The sequence below is a fragment of the Mauremys reevesii genome, linkage group 12 (genome assembly GCF_016161935.1).
Source record: "Mauremys reevesii isolate NIE-2019 linkage group 12, ASM1616193v1, whole genome shotgun sequence".
NCBI lineage: Eukaryota > Metazoa > Chordata > Testudines > Geoemydidae > Mauremys > Mauremys reevesii.
In genome coordinates, this window is record NC_052634.1 from 15,629,421 (window position 1) to 15,654,569 (window position 25,149).

The 25,149-nt window shown below is 47.2% G+C and overlaps 1 protein-coding gene across 14 annotated transcripts in view; it reads right to left on the minus strand.

The window, feature by feature from the left end:
- The window catches only part of ST3GAL4 (ST3 beta-galactoside alpha-2,3-sialyltransferase 4), a 157,899-nt gene that overhangs the window by 16,124 nt on the left and 116,626 nt on the right, over positions 1–25,149 (minus strand). For 9 of the 14 annotated variants that reach the window (XM_039496146.1, XM_039496148.1, XM_039496147.1 and 6 more), the window contains 4 exons: positions 7,820–7,898; positions 4,195–4,276; positions 3,043–3,123; positions 2,732–2,829 (listed from right to left, as the gene is read on the minus strand). In XM_039496146.1, the coding sequence (XP_039352080.1) occupies positions 2,732–2,829; positions 3,043–3,123; positions 4,195–4,276; positions 7,820–7,898 (340 nt within the window). Of the gene's footprint in view, positions 1–2,731; positions 2,830–3,042; positions 3,124–4,194; positions 4,277–7,819; positions 7,899–9,115; positions 9,282–18,555; positions 18,575–25,149 lie in introns of those variants that run through there. The other 5 variants (XM_039496154.1, XM_039496153.1, XM_039496144.1 and 2 more) reach the window with 5 other exon arrangements.

Consider the following 25,149-nt stretch of genomic DNA (forward strand, 5'->3'; position numbering starts at 1 on the left):
TGCAAACTATGCCAGTGTGAAGGAAAGACAGGAAGAATGGGAAGAGACCAATATGGCTCCATCAGGAGCCCTTTGATGACCTGAAAATCAGAAAAGAATCCTACAAAAAGGGGAAACATAACCGAATTGCTAAGGAAGAGTGCAAAAGAACAGCACAGGCATGTAGGGACAAAATCAGAAAGGCTAAGACACAAAATGAGCATCACCTCGCCAGAGACATGAAAGGCAATAAGAAGAGGTTCTTTAAATACATTAGGAGCAAGAGAAAGACAGCGGCGAGCATAGGTCCCCTGCTTGGCAGGGAAGGAGAGCTAATAACTGATGACATGAAGAAGGCTGAGATGTTGAATGCCCATTTTGCTTCAGTCTTCACTAAAAAGGTTAATGGTGACTAGACACTCAAAACAATTAATATTCACAAGAGGGAAGGAACGTAAGCCAAAATAGGGAAAGAACAAGTTAAGGACTATTTCGATAGCCAAGTCAGCAGGGCCTGATGAAATTCGTCCTAGATACTTAAGCAATGAGCTGAAGCAATCTTGGAACCATTAATAATTATCTTCAAGAATCCACAGAGGATGGGTGAGTCCCAGAAGCTGGAGAAGGATAAACATAGTTCCTATTTTTAAACAGGGGAACCAGGAGAACATGGGGAACCACAGACCGGACAGACTAACTTCAATATCTGAAAAATACTGGAACAAATGATTAAACAATCAATTTGTAAGCACCTAGAGGATAATAAGGAACAGCTAGCATGGACCGGTCAAGAATAAATCATGCCAAACCAACCTGATTCCCTTCTTTGAAAGAGTTTCTGGCCTAATGAATGGGGGAAGCAGTAGATGTGATAGATCTTGACTTTAGGCTTTTGACACAGTCCCACACGACATTCTCATAAGCAAACTAGGGAAATGTGGTCTAGATGAAATTACTATAAGGTGGGTGCACAACCGGTTGAAAGACCATACGCAGAGAGTTGTTATCAATGGTTCACTGTCCAACTGGGAGGGTATATCTAGCTGGGTCCCGCAAGGGTCAGTCCTGGGTCTGGTATTATTTTTTTAATTACTTTGCTAATGGAGTAAAAGGTATGCTTATAAAATTTTCAGATGACATCAAGCTGGGAGGGGTTGCAAGCACTTTGGAGAACAGGATTAGAATTCAAAACCACCCTGACAAATTGGAGAACTGGTCTGAATTCAACAGGATGAAATTCAGTGCAGACAAGTGCAAAGTACTTCACTTGGGAAGGAAAAATCAAATGCACAACTACAACAATGGGAAATAACTGGCTAGGTGGTCGTACTGCTGAAAAGGATCTGGGGGCTATAGTGGATCACAAACTGAATATGTCAACAATGTGATGCCGTTGCAAAAAAGGCTAATAGCATTCTGGGGTGTGTTAACAGAAATGTACGTAAGACACGGAAGGTAACTGTCTCACTCTAGTTGGCACTGGTGACACCTCAGCTGCAATACTGTGTCCAAATCCGGGCGCCACGCTAGGAGTGAAGTGGACAAACTGGAGAGAGTCCAGAGGAGAACAACAAGTATGATTAAAGGTTTAGAAAACCTGACTGATGAGGAAAAGCTAAAAATCTGGGCATGTTTGGTCTTGAGAAAAGAAGACTGAGAGGGGACCTGATAACAGAATTCAACTACGTTAACAGCTGTTACAAAGAGGACGGTGATCAATTGTCCTACCTTCAGTGGACATGGAAAAAGTAGTAATGGGCTTAATCTGCCACAAGAGAGATTTACGTTAGATCATAGGAAAATCTTTCGAACTCTAAGGCCAGTTAGGCTCTGGGATAGACATCCAAAGAAGGCTGTGGAATCCCCCTCATTGAAGGTTTTTAAAACCAGGTTCGACAAATCCCTGTCAGGGATGGTGGGTCTGTCACAACACAGGAGGCTGGACTTGATGACCTCTCGAGGTCCCTTCCAGCCCCGTGTTTCTATGATCCTATCTGTCCCTGCTGGAGGAGGGCCCACCAGCTGCCAAAAGCCAGGAGGAGGGGGAGGGGGATGACTGCTGCCATCTCCCAGCAGCAAGAGCGAGGGGATAAAAGACATCCACATCTGCTGTGGCTTGTGCTCAAAGAGGGACCCACTGCACACAGGAACCAGTGGGGTATACACAACCAAAAGCAATCACTATTACTTCAGCGTTGCCAGACTTTGCTGTGTTATGAACGGCGTTAAGGCTCCGATAGCTTGGGACAGGCATCTTTTTACTGTTTTTAATCCAGATAAAATAGTCTTTATTCTCCTTTTTAGAAAGAGACTCCGTCGTCCAGTTAGGGATCAGAAACAGTATCATGCGACTCTGACAACCAATCGCGCATCATGAGCAACAAGCTGTTGCTAACCATTTGTGTCCGCCCGACTGGCTGAAAGTTTTTCCTCACAACCTGGTCAAGCAACCACAAACACCTTTGTAAGAATTCATCCGTTTGTGGGCAATTCCCTAACCGAAAACAGGGGTCAGCTGACGAGAAGTTATTCGCAGCATGCCCACGGAAGGGCCTTGCAAACCATAAGCAAGTCCAGGACAGAGCCAAGAGGCCACAGGAGAGAGCAGATCAAGCCACATTGGTTAGATTGCAAGTAAGAAATAGAAAAAGCAGGTGCAAAGGAGAATCTATTTCCTTTATTGTGTGCCATGCTGCAATTAACCAAACCCCAGGGATCGGTGCTGCAGAGCAGAGAAAGCAGGGCTGCTTACCGCTTCCTTTAGTCCCATATGGCAGCTCATATGGCGACCGGTTCTTCACCCAAAAGTAATCGTTTAGGTGTAAAAACATTGGATGATCCCGTGTGTAACTGCAAGGAACACAGAGCCCGGTTAGCCAGAGGCACGTGCAAACCTGAACTGAACTGACATCTTCAGCTGACTTCACTATCTATTCTCTGCCCTTTCCCTCACCCCTAGAGCCCACAGTGCCAATCCTCCCCCAGCTCCCACATGCCACCCGCCCCCTGGGAGCAAAGAACAGCCCTGCAAAGGCCCAGCTCCTGCTTGGGACAGTTACTCACTTTCCTATGAGCAGCGTGACTTTCTTTTCCATCTCTCCTTGGGGACACGTCATTCGGACATCTTGCACGGGGAAAGAAAAACTGTAAGGCAAACAGCAGAGAGGGTGATTTCCCCAGCCTGGGCCCCGCTTGCATGATGAGACTTCCTTTCCACGTCCGGCGAGCAGTCACGAGTCCAAGTGAGAGACTGCCAGACAGTAACTGAAGGCTTGGGTCCCATGTCACCTCCAGGCCATGTGCCACTAGCAGAGCTTATTGCAGGTCATCCTAGTGACAAGTTGCCAGAGGAGTTATGGCAGAGCCTGAGGGAATCTCAAAGTCGGTAAAATCCCCCCTCTCTCTACTGACTGCTATATGCTCAAATACTAGGCTCTTAAGCCCACCCTAGAGAGAGAGCAGCATGCAGAGACCAGAGACATCACTCACGTCTTCAGCTCTAGGCACAAGCACCAAAGAAAACTGCCTAACTTCTTTTTTCGACTGCTTATCCTCTGCACTTCTCCTCTAACCCTTCAGGTGCGTCGTCAAGTAGAGAAAAAGGTGTATTCTTATAACCTATGAACTAACCACGTCATCTAACTCGGCCTGCTAACACGCATTTAAAACTACAAACAGCCTTCTCTGGGATTCTACTTCATGTAAGTTACCAAGTATTAGCTAACATGGTAAGAATGCATCTCTTAGTGAAGACAAGGCTTAGATGCTCACTCACCATCATCTATGGCCCAGATTTTGCAGGATCATCCCAAATTCACCTTGGACAAGCACTGAGCTGTCCCCCCAAAATCATGACAGGCTTGGGCGGGGGAACCCCCAATGCATTCTTATGCAATGTCATCACAACAAGATGGCACTTACTGGAGTCCTTCACTTGTTGTGCGGCTGCATTATAATCATGTTTATCCTGTAGGATGAACTGAGGAGGTGAATCTCACCAGCTGATCCAGACTCGATAGGCCCCCCTCTTATCTGGCCAGAAGTGGTGTCATTTAGCTACCCCTGCCTCCAGCTCCACACGGTTCCTGAGATCGAGAGCGTGTCCCTTGCACGCACTGTGTCTTAGTCTCAGAGCGGGGCAGCCCAAAACCATCAGGAAAGGGCAGAAGAGAAAAGGGACTTGCCCCCACTAAAACTTTAAAAAAAGACACTCACAGATGTATGTACCTTTCTTCGCGGGATATATAGTACCAGGCCATCACCAGAAAGAACGCCAGCCCTAAGATCACCTTCCATCCTATGAGAGACAGAGAACATGCTATAATACTAGGACCATGGAGCTGTGACCGCACAACATGCAGCCCTCCCATCAGCTCAATACATGGACCTTGGTTTACAACCTCTTAGCCGGATCTCAATTCACAAGGCAAAGCCCTGTGTCAAAGCCAATTTTAATTCATTTTTCGAATAAGGTTTCATGAGGCAGTTTGTCAAATGCTTTAATGGTGTGCCGATCAGTTCTCCTCCTTCCCTCCCACCCCTAGTGTCTATGGTATAACGCCAGTTCCAAAGTAAACCACGGGAACGTACAGGGCCAGATTCACACCAGTCCTAACTAACACTTCCCAAAAATTAACATGTGAAGAAACTGCAGCCGCATTCCAAAGGAAGAGGAGATGCAATTTCTGGATCAAATTCTCTCCTTCACTGACATGGGTGGAGTTTTGCCCATTTACACTAGCAGGGAATTTGGCCCTCTGGCAGTGGTTTCTCATTAACCCTGCTTTCTCCAGAGCAGCAGCTGTTCCATTTTCTTGCTGTGCCTGTATGAGAATGCAACTGACCCTTTCTTTCATTTCGTAGATTTTTTTTAAGGCCAGAAGGGACCATTGTGATCCTCCTCCTGCACAACACAGGCCAGAAATTTCTCTCCCTCATTATTGCATCGAGCCCAGTTCTAGTGGTTGAGCTGGAGCAGGATTTTAGAAAAAGTCATCCAATCTTTGTTTAAAGACTTCAGTATTATGGCAAACCCACCACAACCAGTGGTTAATTGCTTTCCACTTAAAAGTTTGCATCTAATTTCTAGCCTGGATTTATCTCGCTTCAGCTCACAGCCCACAACAGATCTTGTTATGTCTGCTAGATTAAAGAGCTCTCTGTTAGCAGAATTTTTCTCCCCACAATGGGGAATTGCCTGAGGTGATGTTACTGGGATTTGAACTTTTGGTTCCAATGGGTCTGGCCAACCAACAGCTCAGCCCACCAGCTCAGCACCTCCCTCCTTCTGCTGGCACCGTTAAACATCTAAGGAGCCTGCCCTTCTGCAGGGAGCAGTTGCCATTGTGTGATGCACGGTTCATGCAGCACGTTACAGAGGGTGGCGCATGCTGCGCCCTCTCTCTCTCATACAGAGATTGTACCTTTAGTTTCTTTTTGTTTTGAGATTTCTCAAATTAGAATAAAAGTCATTCAGGCTCAAAGTGCTTGTTCACTGGGTGTGTGGAAAAGCAAAATTCATAATGGCAAAGTCCAATGCATAGTCAATCACTCGGGGAAAAATAAATAAAGTTTGACAAGTCTGTATTTCAGCGCAAGATGCAGTAATACAGAAACCAACGTGTCTGCTCCATCAGTGACTGATGGGAGACTGAAAGTCCAATCCTGCAATTTAGGAGACTGAACTCCTCCATGATTTGAGGTCAACCTGTAGCTAGAATATAATATAATATATAATAAAGATATGGAACTGTTATTAAGAGCATCAGCGCTTAACGTTAAAGAAAACTGTTACGATTCATCAGGCGAATGAGTTAACTTCAATGCAAATTACTCTGACTGGGTGACTGGTTGTCAGACCAGAGACCAGACTTGGGTTGGTGCAACAGGAGAAGAAAAAGAAGCCAAATGCACAGGGAACAGCAGCACGGAGCCCAGAGTTTGCAGTGGCACATGATGCAAAAGGAAATGTCTACCCAAGCAGCATCCGGCATGCGAAACATACTAGAGAGGTGTGTGTCACACAAGAAGGTGACAGAGAGGAAGCTATGCTCACTGGTATAATGATGAAGTGCAGAGGCCGTTAGCACCCATCAGCAGGGAGTCCCAGAAATGGCACACCTGACCAGGAAAGGCTGGGGACAGGAGCACACCGCTGAGTTATGAAAGATAAAGCAGCTGATGAAGTGTGGCTATCTGAGTCACGACCACCGGTCCCACACAGCACTGAAGTCCTGGAGGGCGCCACTGAATAACCTCAGCCAAAGAAATTTGCATCGGAGATAAATTTATCGTTTCTGTGGAACAGACACTTCCTGCTCAGCGGCTCCTGCTCACATGTAGTGAATCAGAGCTATCTGCCAAGCCCCTTAGCTGGCCCAGACTCTCATATCCGAGTGCGGCTAGTGATATGTCCATCACAGGCGGGGCTGTTTTATTTAGCTTTATTGGTCTTTACAACCAGACTAGACTTGATCTGCCTGCCCTGCTTAGCCCTTGCGTTCACTCATCCAGAGTCGCCTAACCAATCACAAGCTGATCCCGGCCGATGCACCTTGCCCCAGCCTGCCACAACCCCTTCCCTGGCTCAGCGTCCCCTGCCTGCCACTGGCCAGCCACAACAGTCTCCTCACGTCTCTTCCCGCTGCCCTGCTGTCCACCTAAGATGGAAGGATTCACAGTATTCCCCCATCACCTTCCACCTGCCCCACTTACTACCTGTTTATATTTGCCCATCACTATAACATGTAGGTACCAAGTACATGGAGTAGAAGCTCCAGCAGAGACCTCTGGGAACTACATCCTAGTCCAGTCTCATATGGGCTGTAGATTCACAGGGGGGTGTTGTCTGATTTCCCCTTCTCCAACCCCCTACCCCCACCCATATACACATATTAGCCCAGCCTAAGGAGGAGGGAGGTGGGAAAAGACAGCCAGACCAGATACAGTGACAACTGTACATATCATGAGACCATAAGAATGGCCATAATGGGTCAGACCAAAGGTCCATCTAGCCCAGTGTCCTGTCTTCCAACAATGGCCAATGCCAGGTGCCCCAGAGGGAATTAACAGAACAGGTAATCATCAAGTGATCCATCCTCTGTCATCCAGTCCCTGCATCTGCCAGTCAGAGGTTTAGGGACACTCAGAGCATGGGGCTACATCCCTGACTAATAGCCATTGATGGAGCTATCCTCACTCTCCCACCACCCTCCTGGAGAAGACAAAAAGCTCCCTTCATCCTTCTGACCCCTTCTTTGCGCCACCTCATCATAGCGTGCACAACCCTCCACACACTGGCTGATCCTCCAGAGCCACCGTGAAGGACAGAATGAGATCACGTCCCTGAGCCCACTGGGAAGGTGATGAGTCATCCCTGAACTAGAGCCTGGTTCAACGGTCACTCCTGTGCTAGGCTCCAGCCAATCCAGGAGCCAGGAGCTGGTCTGGTGACTCTCAGGGCAGGTATATAAACTGCTTGGGAGACAGAGCTGCTCCGTTTGCCCAGCTCACTTCATGGCTTGGAACTCTCCCCTGCCCGACAGTGGGGACAGACTCCACAGGCCTCAGCCTGCTCCAGCCCTGCTCTGGCTCCAGCCTGGGTCCCAGCCCTGCTCCGATCCTGCTCTTGACTCCTGATTCTGGCTCTGACCCCTGGCTCCGACCGTTGGGCCAAGCCATCCTTGCCTTGGTTTCTGACACCCACCTTGTCCCTTCCCCACTTTGGGGGTCCCCATGGCACTACTGGTCGGTATTAGTTTTAAACACTGCTCTGTACATGAATCATCCGTGACCCTGCAAACCCGTCTCAGGGAAAGAACGCAAAGTGACAAGGACTTACGGAACTTGTTGATCATTTTTATCAGCAGGTGAGGCGCCACCCGGTGGCTATTGCTCTCATCGCGGCCACTGCTGGTCACCTAGAGTGGGAAGAGGAAGACGCTTTGAGTCGTACCTGCCAGGCAGAACATCTGGTCACCCTGCACACATCCCTTCCCCTCCACGCTGCCTGGCACTGAAAGTCCTGCCTACAGGTATTCAGTGCCATAGAAGCACCTCCATTAGTGTGGCCAGTGTGACAGTGATGCTAGCAGTTAAGATTATATGTTAGCGATCACTCTCTCTCTCTCTCTCACACACACACACACAGGGGCAAATGCTGATCATATATATCATCTAGTCACACACTCAGGGATTCAGAAGTGCCTCCGTGAATTAGGAGCGTAAGTCACCGTTGCAAATGAGACTTTGGAAGATTTCTATGCAGAGAGATTACAGGTAGGTGTTTAAATTATACATGCCCTCAGTAAGAAAAAAATCAAAACCATTGAAATTTCTGTTTGAAAAAATATGTTTTGTTCCATATGAACGAAATGTATTACGTTACAGAACTAGGACTTCAGCTGTCTTACAGATGAGCTTACGTTTCCAGGTACAGATCACCAACGTTATATGCCATGCAATGCTGTAGGTCAATTGTTAAGCACTTTCACAGTACTAAAAAAACCTAACTATACATATGTGCTTCTAATCCATATTCACATAGCATTATATTTATGCAGCTGCATATTATTCCATAGGGTATTGCAGATAAAGACTAATAACTGTACTTCACTTCCCATGGAATCCCTGATGCATAGTACAACTAAACATAGATTAATAGGTTCTGAGTTAAAAACATGAAGAGTCATAAGTTCAGGCTGCACAGAGAAAGTTTTCCCCATTGAAGAGCTCTATCCATGTTATCATCAACATAAATTAGATGCAAATACTTTTCCTTGCCGTAACTTTGCAAGATGGGGTATGCATAGTGATAAGCCACCTTCATTTTCAATTCACATTTTTTAAAAATAATTCTGCACACACACACGCGTAAAGTGAGAGACAGCGACCACTCAGACTGACAACCGCTGGGTCTGCACCATGCACCAGATGTGCTTTGCAGCTCCTGAACCAAGTAGACAGCTGCAATGCTGACACATCACCAAGAAGCCAAGCAGATCAGGCAGGTATTAAAGCAGCACACATCATGTCGGATGCCACGTACTTGGAAAGAACCAGATTCCATTGATCCAGCCATCTACTTGGAAGGAAGCTTGGCTGGTGCTGTGTGTTTTCTAAAGACTTCTACACTCACAGTAGTCTGAGCTCCCAAATATGTCTGCTCCAGAAGCCGCTCTGCGACGCATCAGGTGACTGCACCAGGGTGGAAGATCTCGGGAAAGGTTTGAAACCACCTTCCTGATTATCTCTTTGTGGTTAATTAAGGAAATATAATGAGCAGGCCTTCCCCGCCCATCTACAGTATGTTTACTTCTTTCAGAGCAGGTGTCTGCAAGCTGAGTGATTTTCAACAGCTCAGTCACTTGGTTTATTACTTGGGTTCCTGAACGATTCCATAATTAAGTCATGTTTCCTTGAAATCTTTAGGCTGCCGCAGATCTCTGCAGAGGCAGACACCCCTCTGGAGAAGCAGGGAAGGGTGCCAGCAAACCGGGCCAGGACATTCTTCCAAAATGACCCTGGCTCCACGCATCCGTCTTGCGGCTCTTTAGTCATTGGCCAGACAATCCTCAGAGCGTTCTCACGTTCCTGAGCAGTCTAAAACTCTTCCAGGGCACTGGGAGCCAGTGGTTAAGCTTTCACCACTCCCTGACCACTCCAAGGTCAATGTTTACTTTGCCACACAATCCTCATTTCACTCCCCTCCCCACCCTCAGTGGTCACCATCTTGGCCAGCGAAAGTCAAACAAAACTAATCTAAAGCCACCTTTATTCCAGGGGGGCAGTGGGGGAGACACAGCTCGTTAAGAGCAATTCCGTTCCTGAGTTGCTGGGATACGCCATGAATCATTACAGGACGGAACAAATTAATTTCATAACCATGCGGTTCCTCAGAGCCGTAACACGCCCTGGGACTTATTCCTTCCCTAAGTGAATGTAAGTGCTGGGGAACAGGTGCCAAAAGAACAGGCTTAGAGAGGCTTTGTTCTTCTGTTTATCCCTGCATTGCCCTGTCAACGTGTCTTATCCCGGATCTAGAACCACCATACGCAGGGGAAGAGGATACTTCACTTGCCAGGACCCAATCAATTGGGGTGCTGTGACTATTGCCTGTCACCAATATTGCCTCATTGTTTCTATGTTCTCCCCTGCCTGCCTGTATTCAGCCATTCTCTCCTGCCTTGTACTTAAATCGTAATCTTTCTGGGGCAGGGCCTGGATCTTTGCCCTGTGTTCAAGAATCGCAGCGTTTAAGACCAGAAGTGATCACTAGATCATCTTGTCTGACCTCCTGTATTTCACAGGCCATCATCAGCTCCAGACAGTCTCTGCAGATAAATATGCCCTGGAGGAAGTTTCCGTCTTCACACCCACCTTGGACTGGAGTTTAACGCCAGCAATTGTCTCCGTCTGACTCTCCCTACTCCCTACCTACCTGGATTCCAAGGCCAAAAGGGACCATTGTAGCCATCTAAGTCTGATAAAAGGCCACGCTGCTCCATCAGGATTGGAACCCACGCCCTCCAGTATCAAAGGCTACAGCCTTACCCCTGTGCCACCACACCCCCTACACCTGTGCTGTGAGGCCACTTTGCAGGTCAACATGGTGCATGCCTACCTTCTTTCCTGCCCAGATGGAGCAGACATGACTCTCTTCATAGCCCATAAGCTCCATTCTACATATCAACTGGAGGGAGCACTGCTGAGCAATGCGATACTCCACGGCGGAGCTGCCCAAAACCAAGGATTTCTGGTTCCTGGGAAACGTCGATATTTTGGTTGCTTTCGTTCCACACTTTGGAATTAAACTATTTTTTCAAAATTTCCCATGAACCACAAATCTCAAAAAAAATCAAATTGTTTCGGCAACACCGACCCCGAACGAGACCTGCTCCCCAGGACCAGGGCAGCCGCTGACTGACAGTCTAGACGGTTTCACTAGGGCTGTGAACCTGACAAGAAATTTCAGTTAGCAGCTGCTGGGGCTCCTGGGATCTGCAACTCTGGGGCAGGGAGTCTGAAAGTCCTGAGAGTCCCCAGGCTCCCTGCTGCAGATCTGGGAGTCAATCCTGATTAGAGCCGGGACTTTCAGGCACCCGGCTCCACAGCAGTGAGCCTGGAAACCCTGACATGGCAGGGCTGCCCTGCAGCTCTGGATTCTAGGAAGGTCTGGGGTCTCCAGCCTGCCACTACCCACAAGACTAGGCTGCCCTGGAGCGGTGGACCCAGGAAGCGCTGGTTCCCCAGCAGCCTGCTATGCAAGCTGGCAGCAAAGGATAGAATCCTGCTTGGCAGGCAGGTTTCTGATAGACCCAAACCATTTTCACAGGCCATTTGGAGATCAACACATGTGCATTTGCCAATGAAAAAGTTCAGAGAGGAAGTTCAGACCTGGGCCTTCTGGCTGACGTTACAACTAAGCCACCACGGACAGGAAGTGCATTTCTGGAGGGGCAGGGGTTCACTGCCAGTGAGTTTAATCTCAGCTGATTAAACTCACCGGGCATTCAGCTGTGTGCCTCTGGACCCCACCCAAAAGGGTGTGCTCTAATTACCCATAATGTCACTGCCCATCTGTCTCATTGCCCAATGAAGCCACTCAGCTGGAGGGAGTCTTTGCAGCTGGGTTGGGTGCACCCTGAGCACCAGGGTGTATCATCCACCTAAATTGCTCACCAGGTGAGGAGATCTTAAAACAATACAGAACATTGGCACTTTTCTTTGCTAGGAACTCATAGTGCTAACCAAACCCTAATTCTACCTCAGCCCATCCTCAACGGTAGGTCAGCAGGAGTGTCCCCATTTTACAGACAGGGAAAGTGAGGCATAGAAGTCAAGTGACTAGCTCTAAGTCAGTGGAAGATCTAGGGACAGAACCTGGATCCTTGCCTTCCAGCTCCATGCTTTGGTCACTAGACCAGAGTCTTCCTCTGTAATCCCAACCACCCACACACTGCACCTGCTAATCTACAGCCATGGCAAAAAATGCTTCAAAATGAAGAACGGTATCAAAAAAGATTGAGGGATGTGTGAGGTTTGTTTTGTAAGTCGCTGTGCTACACAATAACCAGTGATCGCTGAACCTCGCCATCTAGCACACTGGGTTCAACTGAACCTCTACACGTTCAGCTGCTTTGCACAACATACCTGTTACCCACACCCACCTGGGATGGAACGCTCACAAGAGCCAGGTTCAGCTTGCAAAATATCCCCTCCTCTCACAGAGGCTGGAGATGCCACCAGGCACAAACCTTTCCACGGGATTCCACCTTCCTAAGAAAACCGAGTTCATGGAGCTGTCTCAAATGTCCCGTTTCCCACTCCCCAAAAGACCCAGTAGAGTTGGGTTCTTATTGTCCCAGCCTGGATTGTTCCCAACCCAATGCTTCCTCCACTGGATGGGATAAGGGCAGCTCCCGAAAGACAAGAACATAAAAATAGCATCCAGCTCTGCTGCACTGTAGCAGGTTTGAGATCCATGCACTCTGGGGGCGTCCTAACCAGACCTTCACACGCCAATACATAGGACTGAAAACTTGGCTGCAGCTCAGAACGTCCAGCATGGCCGTTCAGTGGTCTACGTGAAATGAGTTTGTTGGGTCTCAATTTTGCCCCCATTTCCCACACGCACAATTGGCAGCAGCCGGCCGTCTCTGCAGATAAGTCGAGGGCTGGCTGTATCGGGGGTCTGACACCTAGGGCTGGTCCCTAGAGCAGCACAGAAGCATCCTTTGCAGTATCTGCACAGCAGCTGTGCTGTGGGTAAACAGAACACTTTGGTCTCCAGGGTGGTCCATCTGGCCCCTTCTCCGCTCTCATCTCTTTGGAAACCCTTCACAAAGAAAGAAAAGAGTAACCAAGAGAAAATCAGCACCCAAGATGGACCCGCACCACACACAGACGTGTGGTGTATACAAATACCTGTGTCTACAGGTGACTATACTGGTGCTGCCACTGGTGAAAATCATGATTAACTCCACTGACTTCATTGGAGTGACACTGGTCTAAGCAAGAGCAGAATTAGGCCAATTTATTGAAGAAGGCGCACTCATAACTTCATTGTTTTGTTAAATTTCCCCAGCTGTAGGATTAGCATATCACCTGCTTCCCAGGGGTAGGAAGGAATTAATGGCTTGTGGGCTGGAAAGCGTTTTGTAGGTGAGAAGTGCTACATAGTAGCAATGTCAAGAATTATTGTGGTTAGCAACAGGCCTGTGAAGGATTCCTGCGCTCTTTCAGGGCCTCCATCCTCTGTCTTTGTTTAGTCATGTCATATAAATTTGATTGATTCTTTAAAAGCAACCCTATAATCATGAATCAAGGAAACATTTAACAAGAGAGAACATTCATAGCACATAAAATAGAGAGTAAACACAGTTAAACAGTAAAGCAAATGAACAAATTAACTAGAGTATTGGATGAAAGGAATCTGAAGAACACACACAGAGCATGAAATAAGGAGTGACAATTAGTCCTTTTGTTCGTAGTGTTGCTCCAGACGTGTTGGTCCCAGGATGTGACTCACACCAAGTGGGTGAGGGAATAGCTTTTATCGGACCAACTTCCACCGGTAAGCTTTCGTTTGACCTGAAGAAGAGCTCTGTGGAGCTCCAAAACGCTTCTCTGCCAACAGAACTTGGGCCAATAGAAGATATTACCTCACCTACTAGAATCATACGAACATAGGACTGGAAGGGGCCTCTTGCATCATCAAGTCTGGTCTCCTGCTATCCTAGGCCACCCCATCAAATAATCGCCTTCATAAACATAGCATGCTGCACCTTAAAACCAGTCCGGTTTGTTGCCCCCACTGCTCCTCGTAGGAAGCTGTGCCAGAGCCTCTCTCCTCTGACGGTTAGAAACCTGCCTCTAATTCCCAGCATAAATTTACTCATGGCCACTTTAGCCCGATTTGTCATTGTGCCGACACTGTCCTTCAGCTTCAGTAGCTTTTCTGCCTGCCTGGTGTGTACCCCCAATGTACTTATAGAGAGCAATCAGATCCCCTCTGACTCTCTGCTTTGCTAGGCTAAATAAGCCCAGCTCTTAGTTTCCTCTCAGAAGATAAGCTCTCCATTCCCCTGACCAACTTCGTAGCCCTCTTCTGCGCCTGCGCTAGTTTGAATTCATCTTTCTTGAACATGGATGACCAGAACTGTAGCCAGTATTCCAGATGAGATCTCACCAGTGTCTCTTACAATGGCATTAATACGTCCCTATTTCTACTGGAAATACCTCACGGGATGCATCCTCGGAACACATTTGCCTTTTTCACGGCCACATTGCATTGGTAGCTCATTGCCACCTTGTCAATACACCCATTGGAGTGGGCTCTGGACAGTGAATCTGGAGACCTGAATCTATTCCAGACTCGCAGGGGGACCTTCGGGAAGTCACATCACCCATCTGTAAAATGGGGCTGATATTCTGACTTGCTTCTGTAAAGTGTTTTGACATCCATGGGTGAGAAGGGCAAAGTATTAATAACAAACAGGGAGGAGAGGAACATGTAGAGCAGGCATTGGTAGAGCATCATACTGCATCTCAGTACCCACCCCTGCAGTATCCAAGCTCTTCCCAAGTAACTAATGGCTACATCTCGAGATCCCTAGTGGACTTTATGTCTTCTGCTCTTCTCCCTGTCCTGTGGAAGGAGAGGGCTAGGCTTGGGGTATACACGTTTGGAGGCGGGGTGGATCTGTCCTCTGTAGTGGGACAGCTTTGCAGAGCATCCGAATGCAGCCAGCATCAGGGTTAGTCTGAACTCCACTGGAAGCTAATTTCACAGTCAAACCCTTTCGATTCAGAGACATTTGGCCCAATCAATTGGGCAATCAAATGGCTTTGGGTCATTCTGTGATCTCTGTTCACAGAGGACGCTGGATGCAGTTCATGTAATAGCTGTCCCACCTCCTCCCGCAGCTTGCTACACCCACATGGGCAGTCCCTTGCCCCTGTACATTGCCCCACTGATTTTGCTGGGACTATATGGGTATTAGGGTCTACACATGAGTGCAGGATCAGGACCTTCCATTGTGAACTCTTCGGGGCAGGCGATGTCTCCTAACGTCGATACTGCATGCATGCAGATACACACAGTGCCTTGCACAATGGGGTCCTGCGTAAAGCTGGGTGAAGGTAGTTTTCCCATCCCTTAAATAGTCAAGAGTTCAATTTTTTTTTCCCCTCTCAAATTGGGACAAAGTCAAAATCTCAAATATTCGGGAACTAAAAAGCCAAACAAAATTTTGGCTTGGGTCCAATGAAATGCTTCATTTCAAAATGTTGTGTTTTGGTGTTGCCTCTGTGTGTGTGTGTGTGTGTGTGTGTGTGTGTGTGTGTGTGTGTGTGTGTGTGTGTGTGTGTGTGTGTGTGTGTGTGTGTGTGTGTGTGTGTGAGAGAGAGAGATTCACTGAAATTTCTGAATGAGGCATAGTTTCAAATCAGAAAAACAGAATTTTTCATTTCAAAAATATCAGAAAGAAACATTTCAACAATTTCAAAATTTTCAAGGTTTTTTTTCAGGTCGGGAGATTCAAATCCAGCCGTTTGGTGAACAGCTTCGGTTTTGATGCATTGGGAGCTTTTGACAAAAAATGACTAGTCGAAATAGAATTTCTATGGAATTGAAATTCCACGCTTGAATAATAAGAGTATAGCAGTCAGAATATACTACCAACCATCTAACGAGGATGGTGACTATGACCATGAAATGCTCATGGAGACCAGAGGGGCTACAGAAACAGAAAACTCAATGATAATAGGGGTTTTCAACTATCCCCATATTGACTGGGAACATGTCACCTCAGGACAGGATGCAGAGATAAAATTTCCACACACCATTAATGACTGCTTCTTGGAGCAGCTAGTCCTGGAACCCACAAGGGGAGAGGCAATGCTTGATTTAGTCTTAAGTGGAGCAGAGGTTCTGGTCCAAGAGGTGAAAAAACTGAACCACTCGGTAATAACGACCACAATGTAATTAAATTTAATACCAAAAAACCCATCATCATTGCATTTAACTTCAAGAAGAACTATGCAAATATGAGGAAGATAGTTAAATGGAAATTAAAAGGAACACTCACAAGAGTGTAAAACCTGCAAGTTGCATGAAAACTATTTAAAAACACCATAAGAGAGGCTCACATTAAATGTATACCCCAAATTTAAAATAAACAGTAATAGGACCAAAAAAATGTCACCATGGCTAAACAGAGTAAAAAAGAGGCAGTTAGGGGCAAAAAGGAATCTTTTTTTAAATTGGAAGTCAAATCCTACTGAGGAAAATAGAAAGGAGCATAAACTCTGGCAAGTAAAAGTATAATGAGGCAAGCCAAAAAAGAATTTGCAGTGCAACTAGACACAAAAGACACAAAAACTAACAGCAAAAAAAAAAAAAAAAAAAAAAAAGTACACCAGAAACAAGTAACCTGCCAAATATTCCGCAGTTTCATATTTGAGTTCCTTCAGAACTCTTGGGTGAATTCCATTTGGTCCTGGTGATGTATTACTAGATGAACGGGGTACAAAAGGAGCACTCAAGACAGACCAGGCTGTTGCTGAGAAACTAAATGAATTCTTTGTGTCGGTCTTCACTGCAGAGGCTGAGAGGGAGATTCCAACACCTAAGCCATGCTTGTTAGGTGACAAATCTGAGGAACTGTCCCTGATTGAGGTGTCAGTAGAGGTGGTTTTGGAACAAATTGATAAACTAAAAAGTAATACATCACCAGGACCAAATGGAATTTACCCAAGAGTTCTGAAGGAACTCAAATATGAAATCGCAGAACTGTGGTGTGTAACCTATTGCTTAACTCAGCCTCTGTATCAGACGACTAGAGGATAGCTATGTAAAGGTTCCATAGGCGATCCTGGCAATTAGAGGCTGGTAAGCCTAATTTCAGTACTGTGGTTTAAATATATAGATATATAAATATATAGATGAACATGATATGTTGGGGAAGAGTCAACATGGCTTTTGTAAAGGGAAATCATGCCTCACCAATCTATTAGAATTCTTCGTGGGTATCAACAAGCATGTGATCCAGTGATATAGCGTACCTGGACTTTCAGAAAGCATTTGACAAGGTCCTTAACCAAAGGCTCTTAAGCAAAGTAGGCAGTCATGGGATAAGAGGGAAGGTTCTTTCATGGATTAGTAACTTGTTAAAAGTTAAGAAACAAAGGGTAGGAATAAATGATCAGTTTTCACAATGGAAAAAGCAGTAAATAGCAGGGTCACCCAAGGATCTGTACTGGGATCTGTGCTGTTCAACATATTTATAAATGATCTGGAAAAGGAGGTAAACAGTGAGGTGGCAAATTTGCGATGATGTAAAATTACTCAAGACGGTTAAGTCCAAAGCAGACTGTGAAGAGTTACAAAGGCATCTGACAAAACTGGGTGACTGGGCAACAAAATGGCAGATGAAATTCAATTTTGATATATGAAAGTAATGCACATTGGAAAACATAATCCCAACTAAGCATACAAAATGAGGAGGATCTAAATTGGCTGTCACCACTCCAGAAGGAGATCTTGGAGCCATCATGGATAGTTTTCTGAAAACATCTGCCCAATGCGAAGCAGCAGTCAAAAAGTGAACAGAATGTTAGGAACCATTAGAAAAGAAATAGATACTCACTGCCATATTATCATAATGTCATTATATAAATCAGGTACGCCCACACCTTGAATACTGTGTGCCATTCTGGTGGCCCATCTCAAAAAAGATAGATTAGAAATGGAAAAGGTGCCGAGAAGGGCAACAAAAATGATTGGGGGTATGGAACAGCTTCCATATGAGGAGAGGTTAATAAGACTGGGATTGTTCAGCCTACAATAGAGATGACTAAAGAAGATATGATAGAGGTCTAAAAAATCATGACTGGTGTGAAGAAATGAATAGGGAAGTGTTGATTACCCTTCTCATACCCCAAGAACCAGGAGTCACCCAATGAAATTATTAGGTAGAAGGTTTAAAACAAACATAAGGACCCACAACGCACAGTCGACCTGTGGAATTTGTTGCCAGGGGATGTTGTGAAGGCCACAAAAATAACTGGGCTCAAAAAAGGATTAGGAGGATAGATCTATCAATGGCTATTAGCCAAGATAGTAAGAGACACAGACCCATGCTCTGGGTGGCTCTAAACCTCTGATTGCCTGAAGTTGGGAATGAATGGCACAGGGGATGGATCACTTGACTGCCCTGCTCTGTTCATTCCCTCTGAAGCATCTGGCACCAGCCACTGTTGGAAGACAAGATGCTGGGAGAGATGAACTGGTCTGACCCAGTGTGGCCGTTCTAAGCTTCTTAAGAAAATATCCCAACAAGCTCCAGCACAGCTTCCTGATGGGGACCTCCTGCACTGCCCTGGTACAAACACCACAACAACACTGCCCATTCTTTCGGAACCTGTGGATTCACTGTAATATAACCTGGCCTCTCTCTTACACTTCCCACCCTGCTGCTTTTCTTCTTGATTTTGATGCCTCTCCTCCTCCTCAAGGAAAGGAGGAGATCCTGCCCATCCACTTTTTGAAACAAGAGGTTTCATATGGCATAATACCTTGGGTTACCAGCCCTGACTGCACTCCTTGCCATAAAGCAGTTTCATCTGTTTGTAACAGGTATGCAGAGCCACATATAATCCTGTTAACGCAAATCAGACAGTTAGATATATGAGTATTTCAAGAAATCAATCAGCCAAAAAAACACACAACAACTATTCAGAGACTTCCCCTCCCAAATACACCCTCTAGTTCCCAGTTAAGATGGCCAGCTAGCACTTATGTTGGATAGCATCTTCCATGGGAAGGATTCCATAAAGCAGGGCCTGGATTGTGTCCCAGAAAAGGATGCAGAAGGTGAACAAAAAAGCCCGCTAAGTGGGACTTCATTGATGCACAGGCCTGATGTTGATCCTCAGCTCGGGGGGCCAGTTCCAGAGGAGGCACAGCACAGTTATGCATGGGAGACAGGTAAACTGTGTCCATGTAGGAGCATGTACATGAGCTCCTGCTTCAGCTGTTTATTTGGATTTGTTTAAAGAGCACCTTGAGTAATCCGATTTATGATAAGGATAACCCAGTGTGCCAGGGCAAACAACCGCTTGTTTGCCACACACTAAAATCCTGTGGGTGCAACTGACGGGCACTTCTGACGGAAAAAAAACAACAAAAGTTAATCCTCAAAAGAAAAAAGCCTTCATGCGACTAAGCAGCAAGAGTAATTGAATCAATGCAGAAGAGCACAGCTCAGGTTTCCCACGGCCTGGTGGACTCTGGAAACTAGCCCGTGTGCATATCCAAAGATCACCGGGAGGTCAATGATGATTCTTCTCTGTATTGTGGTAACACCTACCCTACTCATAGGCCAGCAGCCCACTGTGCTAGATGCTCTACAAACAAAGCAAAAAGGTAGTCCCTGCCCCAAAGAGCTGTCAATCTAAAATCATATCATATCGTCAGGGCACTTTTCTTTATGGTCTTCTTGGGCATCTCAATTAAAAGTCTCTCTTATTTTTCAAGTCTGTAAGAAGTCTGCCTAGGCGTATGTACAACCACCCCTACTACTTCTGTGAGAAATATGCCCATTACGTTCCTCAGTACATCTGACCCCAATGAAAGACTTGGTGCCAAACCAACAGCATGCAACCAGCGGGTTAAACATACAGGCCCAGATCTGCCGCTGGCGTCATTCAAAGTAGCTCTACTGGTGGCTCAGACTCCTGCGTCAGCGGGGGCTAAGTTCAAAACTGGATGCCTTTCTGAAGCTCTGCCCTCGTGACCGCAACTGAGTAGATGATCACCATGGTGATCTGGCCTTAAAACCTAGGAAAATTGATAACCATTTATCTTCTTGTGGCACAGAAGCCATGAGCTCTGCAGCTGCATTGATTCAACCAGTCCTCTTGCATCCCACACTGCAGTGCTTCAGATTGGGAAGGTATACACCATACCTGCTGCAACTCAGCCACAGTGTTGGGAACTATGAGATAGATGCTTCTAGAGTCTCTGCCTGCACCGGCCCAGTCACAGGTGCACATCACCAGCGGCTGAGCTGTTAAGGGCACAGCTGCACTGATCAGCCAACAAGGGTGACTTTAACAAAGCAAAGCAAATTCCACCTCAGCAATGCAGCACAGCAATCACCAGTCAACCATAGGCGCTGACTCCGTGGGTGCTCCGGGGCTGGAGCACCCGCGGAAAAAAAATGGTGGGTGCTCAGCACCCACCGGCAGCTCCCCATGGCCCTGCCCTGCCCCCCTGCTCCAGCTTACCTCTGCCTCCTCCACGAGCACGCCACCACATCCTGCTTCTCCCCACTCCCTCCCAGTGCTTGCGCCGCAACACAGCTGAGTCGCGGGGCAGAGAGGGAGGGGGGAGGAGAGGGAACGCGGCATGCTGGGGGAAGAGGCAGGGCCAGGGCGGGGATTTGGGGAAGAGATCCAATAGGAGCAGGGAGGTGGGGAGTTAGGGCGGGGACTTTGGGTGAGGGGGTGGAGTCGGGGCGGGGGCACCCACCGGCACCGAGAAAGTTGGCACCTATGTAGTCAACTGAAGGCAAAGCTAGTGCATCCGACGAAGTGGGTATTCACCCACGAAAGCTCATGCTCCAAAACGTCTGTTAGTCTATAAGGTGCCACAAGACTCTTTGCTGCTTCTAGTCAGCACAGATTCAGGTAGGCATGCGGAGCAGACATCTGAAGGGTGGAAGTGCAAAGGAGGAAGAGGAGACCTGTTTCGGGTGGGATAAAGGGGTAGAACTAGGCTGCGGGAGCACAGTAAATGGTGAAATCCTGCTCTTTGCAGAAGGGCACAAGGACTAGCTAGATGTCACAAGGCCTCTTGCACTAGCAGGAATTTCATCCAATGTCTAAATAAAAGTACTTTGGTAAAAAGGAAGAGTTATGTTTGAGAGCACGTCCAGCTAGCACCCAGAACATGGTATGACACCACTAAAATTCGACAGCTTCAAGGAAAAAATCCCCACTAACATTAAAATGCCTGGAATTAAACAGAAGAGAGCCGGCCAATTCCTACTGCAAGGGAATCCCTCTGGATTTATGGCTCACTAGGACAATCTGTAATCCACTCACCCCCACCCTTTGGTGCTATGACTACAGGGGTGTGAACGGGCCACTTCACCTTGAATGATCCCTTTAGCGGTGACTTCTTCTCAGCCATGAAGAAGAGCTCTGTGTAAGCTCGAAAGCTTCTCTCTCTCACCAACAGAAATTGGTCCCACCCACCTTGTGTCTCTAATGTCATTGACCTTCATCACTGGGACCTTCATCACTCTTTGCCAAACCCATCCAACCTTAACTCTGACCCCTGAAACTTGCACAAATACAGCAAATTAGTGATTTCAAAAGGAAAACATTAAAACTTGGGAGGGGGGGGAAAAATCAGTCTAGCTTGAAAATAAAAACAAACAAAAAGTGTTTGCCAAATCCTCATCAAACTTCTTTTTTTTCCACCAGTTCTATTTGTAGACCCCATATTGTTAGGAGCGAATGGAGATTCTCTTCAGTGAGACAGACCTCTGCTTTGTGGAGAGGGAAGGGGATCTGACCCCCTGCAGTGCTGAGTCGGCAGGGCATGTGGCACAGTGACACCTATGACATGCCAGCCTGTCAGCAGAGATGTTTACCAAGGCTGATTTCTACAGTAAAATAAGGGAGCAGGTAAGTGTCTGGTTATGGCTATGCAGCAAGGGCAGGGCCTGTGCGTCACAAGAGCAGCACAAGGATACAACACACCTAAGGGACTTATCAGCCCCACCACTTTCTGTGGGCTCCCACCCAGCCAGGAAGCAGAGCTGCCAGGGGAATGCTGGGTTTGTTGACTAAGCAATACCTTGAAGAGAGCTGCTAGGGGCAGGTATGCAAAAAGCAAATAGATTTTACTGCAAGCTTCACCCTGGCTCTGTGCTCTGGTCTCCTGAAATGGGGAGAGGAAGGGCCACCAGACAAAGCAGGCATTAGTCTGCACCAGGAGCGCAAGCATAGGGTCCAGCTGTAACTCATGCCCTCACCCAGGAAGGGAGCATATAGACATGTCAGCTACCACCTCTTGCACCTTCTCTAACACCCAGGCGATGTTCTGTGTAGCCCACAGCTCTAGGATTCCTATGTCCCATGGATCCTTCCATGCCACCCTCCCATTCTGTAGTGAGCTCACAAGGGGCCCGTGTATGGCATTTAACTTGTAAGCTCCCGCAGTTGTTAGCTGCCTCCTCTTGGCCACTTGGGGTTTAGCTGGCAGCATTCCACTCCGCAGTCCCCATTTTAAAGGGCGTGTCGAAGGCCAAGAGTCAGCCAATCAATGGGAGCTTTGCCGTTGACATCAATGAGTTCTGGATCAGGCCCACTCTAAAGACTCCCATCTCCTCCAGTGCCAGCGCTGTGCTGGGCTTCACCCCGCAAGGTGTGGAGTGCCTCTGGTGGGACGCTGGCCATCCTCCAGGGTGGAGCTCTAGGTACAGAAGGAAATAGAGTGCTGGGAAATGCAGTATTATGGCCAGGACGTGACAGTGTGCTGCACCTTTTCATTCTCTGTTTGCACTACTCTTATTTAAAATACACTTTCCTAGCTGATAAAAATCAAACACCTTTGTGTTTTTTTAAATGCTAATAAAAACAATGCCCTACGTCAGCCTGCAGAACAACCAGGCGGGTAATTAGCTTTAAACTCATATTTTAAGTCTCTCGCATATGCAGAGGGAACGATCAGCTCGGCACTGTTCCTTACCATCCAAAACCACGCCGGTTTCATCCCTGCAGAAGGTCATGCACTGAGACACTAACACCCATCACGAGGGTAGCTCTCTATTCCTGTGGTGCGTCCGACATATCCCTTTCCCCATCCAGGGGCCAGGTTCACCCCCTTTTAACAGGAGTTAGGGAGATGTGGGAGACCACATTTCAAATCCCTGCTTTACCTCAGGCGGTACCTCAGGCGGGGGGGAATTGAACCAGGGTCTCCCACATCCCTAGGTGAGTGCTCTAACCACTTGGCAAAAAGTCCTAAGCCCATTTGTGAATCTAGCCTTTTAAACGTGCCCAGAAACACAGGACTGCTGCTCAAACAATATGTTTCCTTTCATAGAATCATAGAAGATCAGGGTTGGAAGAGACCTCAGGAGGTCATCTAGTCTCACCCCCTGCACAAAGCAGGACCAACACCAACTTTGAGCAGGGGATTCTTTGAGCTCAAACACACATTTTCAATTCACTAGAAAACGTCAGAACGTTTGGATTTGGTTCAGGTTGAATTGAACTGTTTTGCTGATTCTTCAGAACAGCCACTGAAGCTATAAATTAGTTATTCACCCAGCTCCGGTCACAGTGATTAAGCATGCTGCTCTCAGAACTTGAGCTGACAGCTCTACTGATCACAGAACAGATTCGGATAAGAAATAATGGGAAGCATTAGGCAGAGTGGAGTCCAGTTTACCCTCCCCTAGCAGTGTCAGCTCCTGAAGAGCTTCTGTGGGTTAAGGAAGAGCAGATGCAAAGGGATCAGAGACAAAGCATGACAATGGGAAAGCCAGAGAATCCTCAAAACCACATGGCAACTTCACACTGCGCTATTGTCTCAGGGGAGCTGTTGTTTGTTTCCCTCTCCCGAGAATGTCTCTCTCAGTTGGGTGGCGAAGAGGAGGGAGAAACAGATGAGGGGAAGATTTAACATTAAAATGACAGGGCCTGAAATGCTCTGGTGACCCCAAAGAGCAAAGGGTTCTGCAGGAGTCCTTTCCCCACCAACCCTCATAAGAGACGGGGTGCTGCAGGAGGGCAGATGTGGGACGCGGAAGTCGTCTGCTTTCTATACATTAGCCAAAACCTCTGCTTTCTATAATCTGGAAATTCTCACATTATCTCTCATCTGCTTTAAATTGGGGGTTCATTCATGGGAGCGCTGGAGTGATTAAGGGCAGATCAGCTATCAGAAATGACTCCTGCACATCACTTTAATTGAACAACACAAGATTCCGGGTCCAGACTGCGGTCTAATTTCAGATCAGAATGTGGGGACGGCAAAAGCCCTCCAGATTGCAAAGGACTGGAATTGTCCCTGCGCACACAATAATATTCCACTCAAGACACAAACCACAAAAGCAACAGCTGCTATTTTAGTAGGACCTACAAAAATATGTTTCTATGCCAAATTTAAGAGAGTGTGCGCCTTTTAATCTTTAGCAAAGTTAAAAGCTTGAAGTGACGGGGATAAGGCTTGGGCACGTGGCAAAGGTAGAGACGGAGGAGAGCAAGGGGACCAGAGAAAGCAGCTGCGGGGTGCGGCATGGAGCAGGACTGAGAGCAGAGAGTGCAGACTTTGGGGTGCATGAGCACAGAGCAAGGCTGCGGTACACATAACTGATGAATCCCCACGGAGTGCTTGTACGCAGAGCGAGGGGCAGGTGGGATGCAGAGCTAAAGAGCACTGTACACAGAGCAAAGTCAGGATCAAACTCCAATGAGCAGCAATCCAACAAGTTGCCTGAACCAAAAAGCGTTACTGCAAATTAGATCCACCTTCCCACTGGCAGAGAGGACACAGAGCAGCCCCTTGGCTGGAGAAACCCCTTCCCCACAGGGAGTTTGTGAGGAAGGAAAAGAACCTAGCAAGTCGCTGCAGGTATCTGCATCTCCAGCCCCTCCAAGGTGCAAAGTACTTTGGAGGTAGGAACTTCACCTCGACCCTCTTGCCTTTCCAAATTTCAAATTGCAGTGCTCTCCGAGGGGCATGCCCTGGGAATTACTGATACATGGACACAACCACCAGAGGGGGAGCTCAGTGGTAAACCCAGGGTTGTGAGTTCAATCCTTGAGGCGGCCACTTAGGGAACTGGGGTAAAAATCTGTCTGGGGACTGGTCCTGCTTTAAGCAGCAGGTTGGACTAGATGACCTGCTGAGGTCCCTTCCAAGCCTGATATTCTATGATCAATCCTGCTGTCCTTACAGAAACAGTCCCACTAGCTGCAATACAGCTCATCATCTGAGTAAGGCAAACCGGGGGTCAGCTGCCCTCGATTCCAGTTTCACAAATTTTTCCCCACCCAGTGACAGGCATTGCCCTCACTCTAGCAGAAAGCAGAACCAAGCATGAAGCCCCCTGTTACATGCTGGCAGTTATTTTACATTTGGGGCTTTTA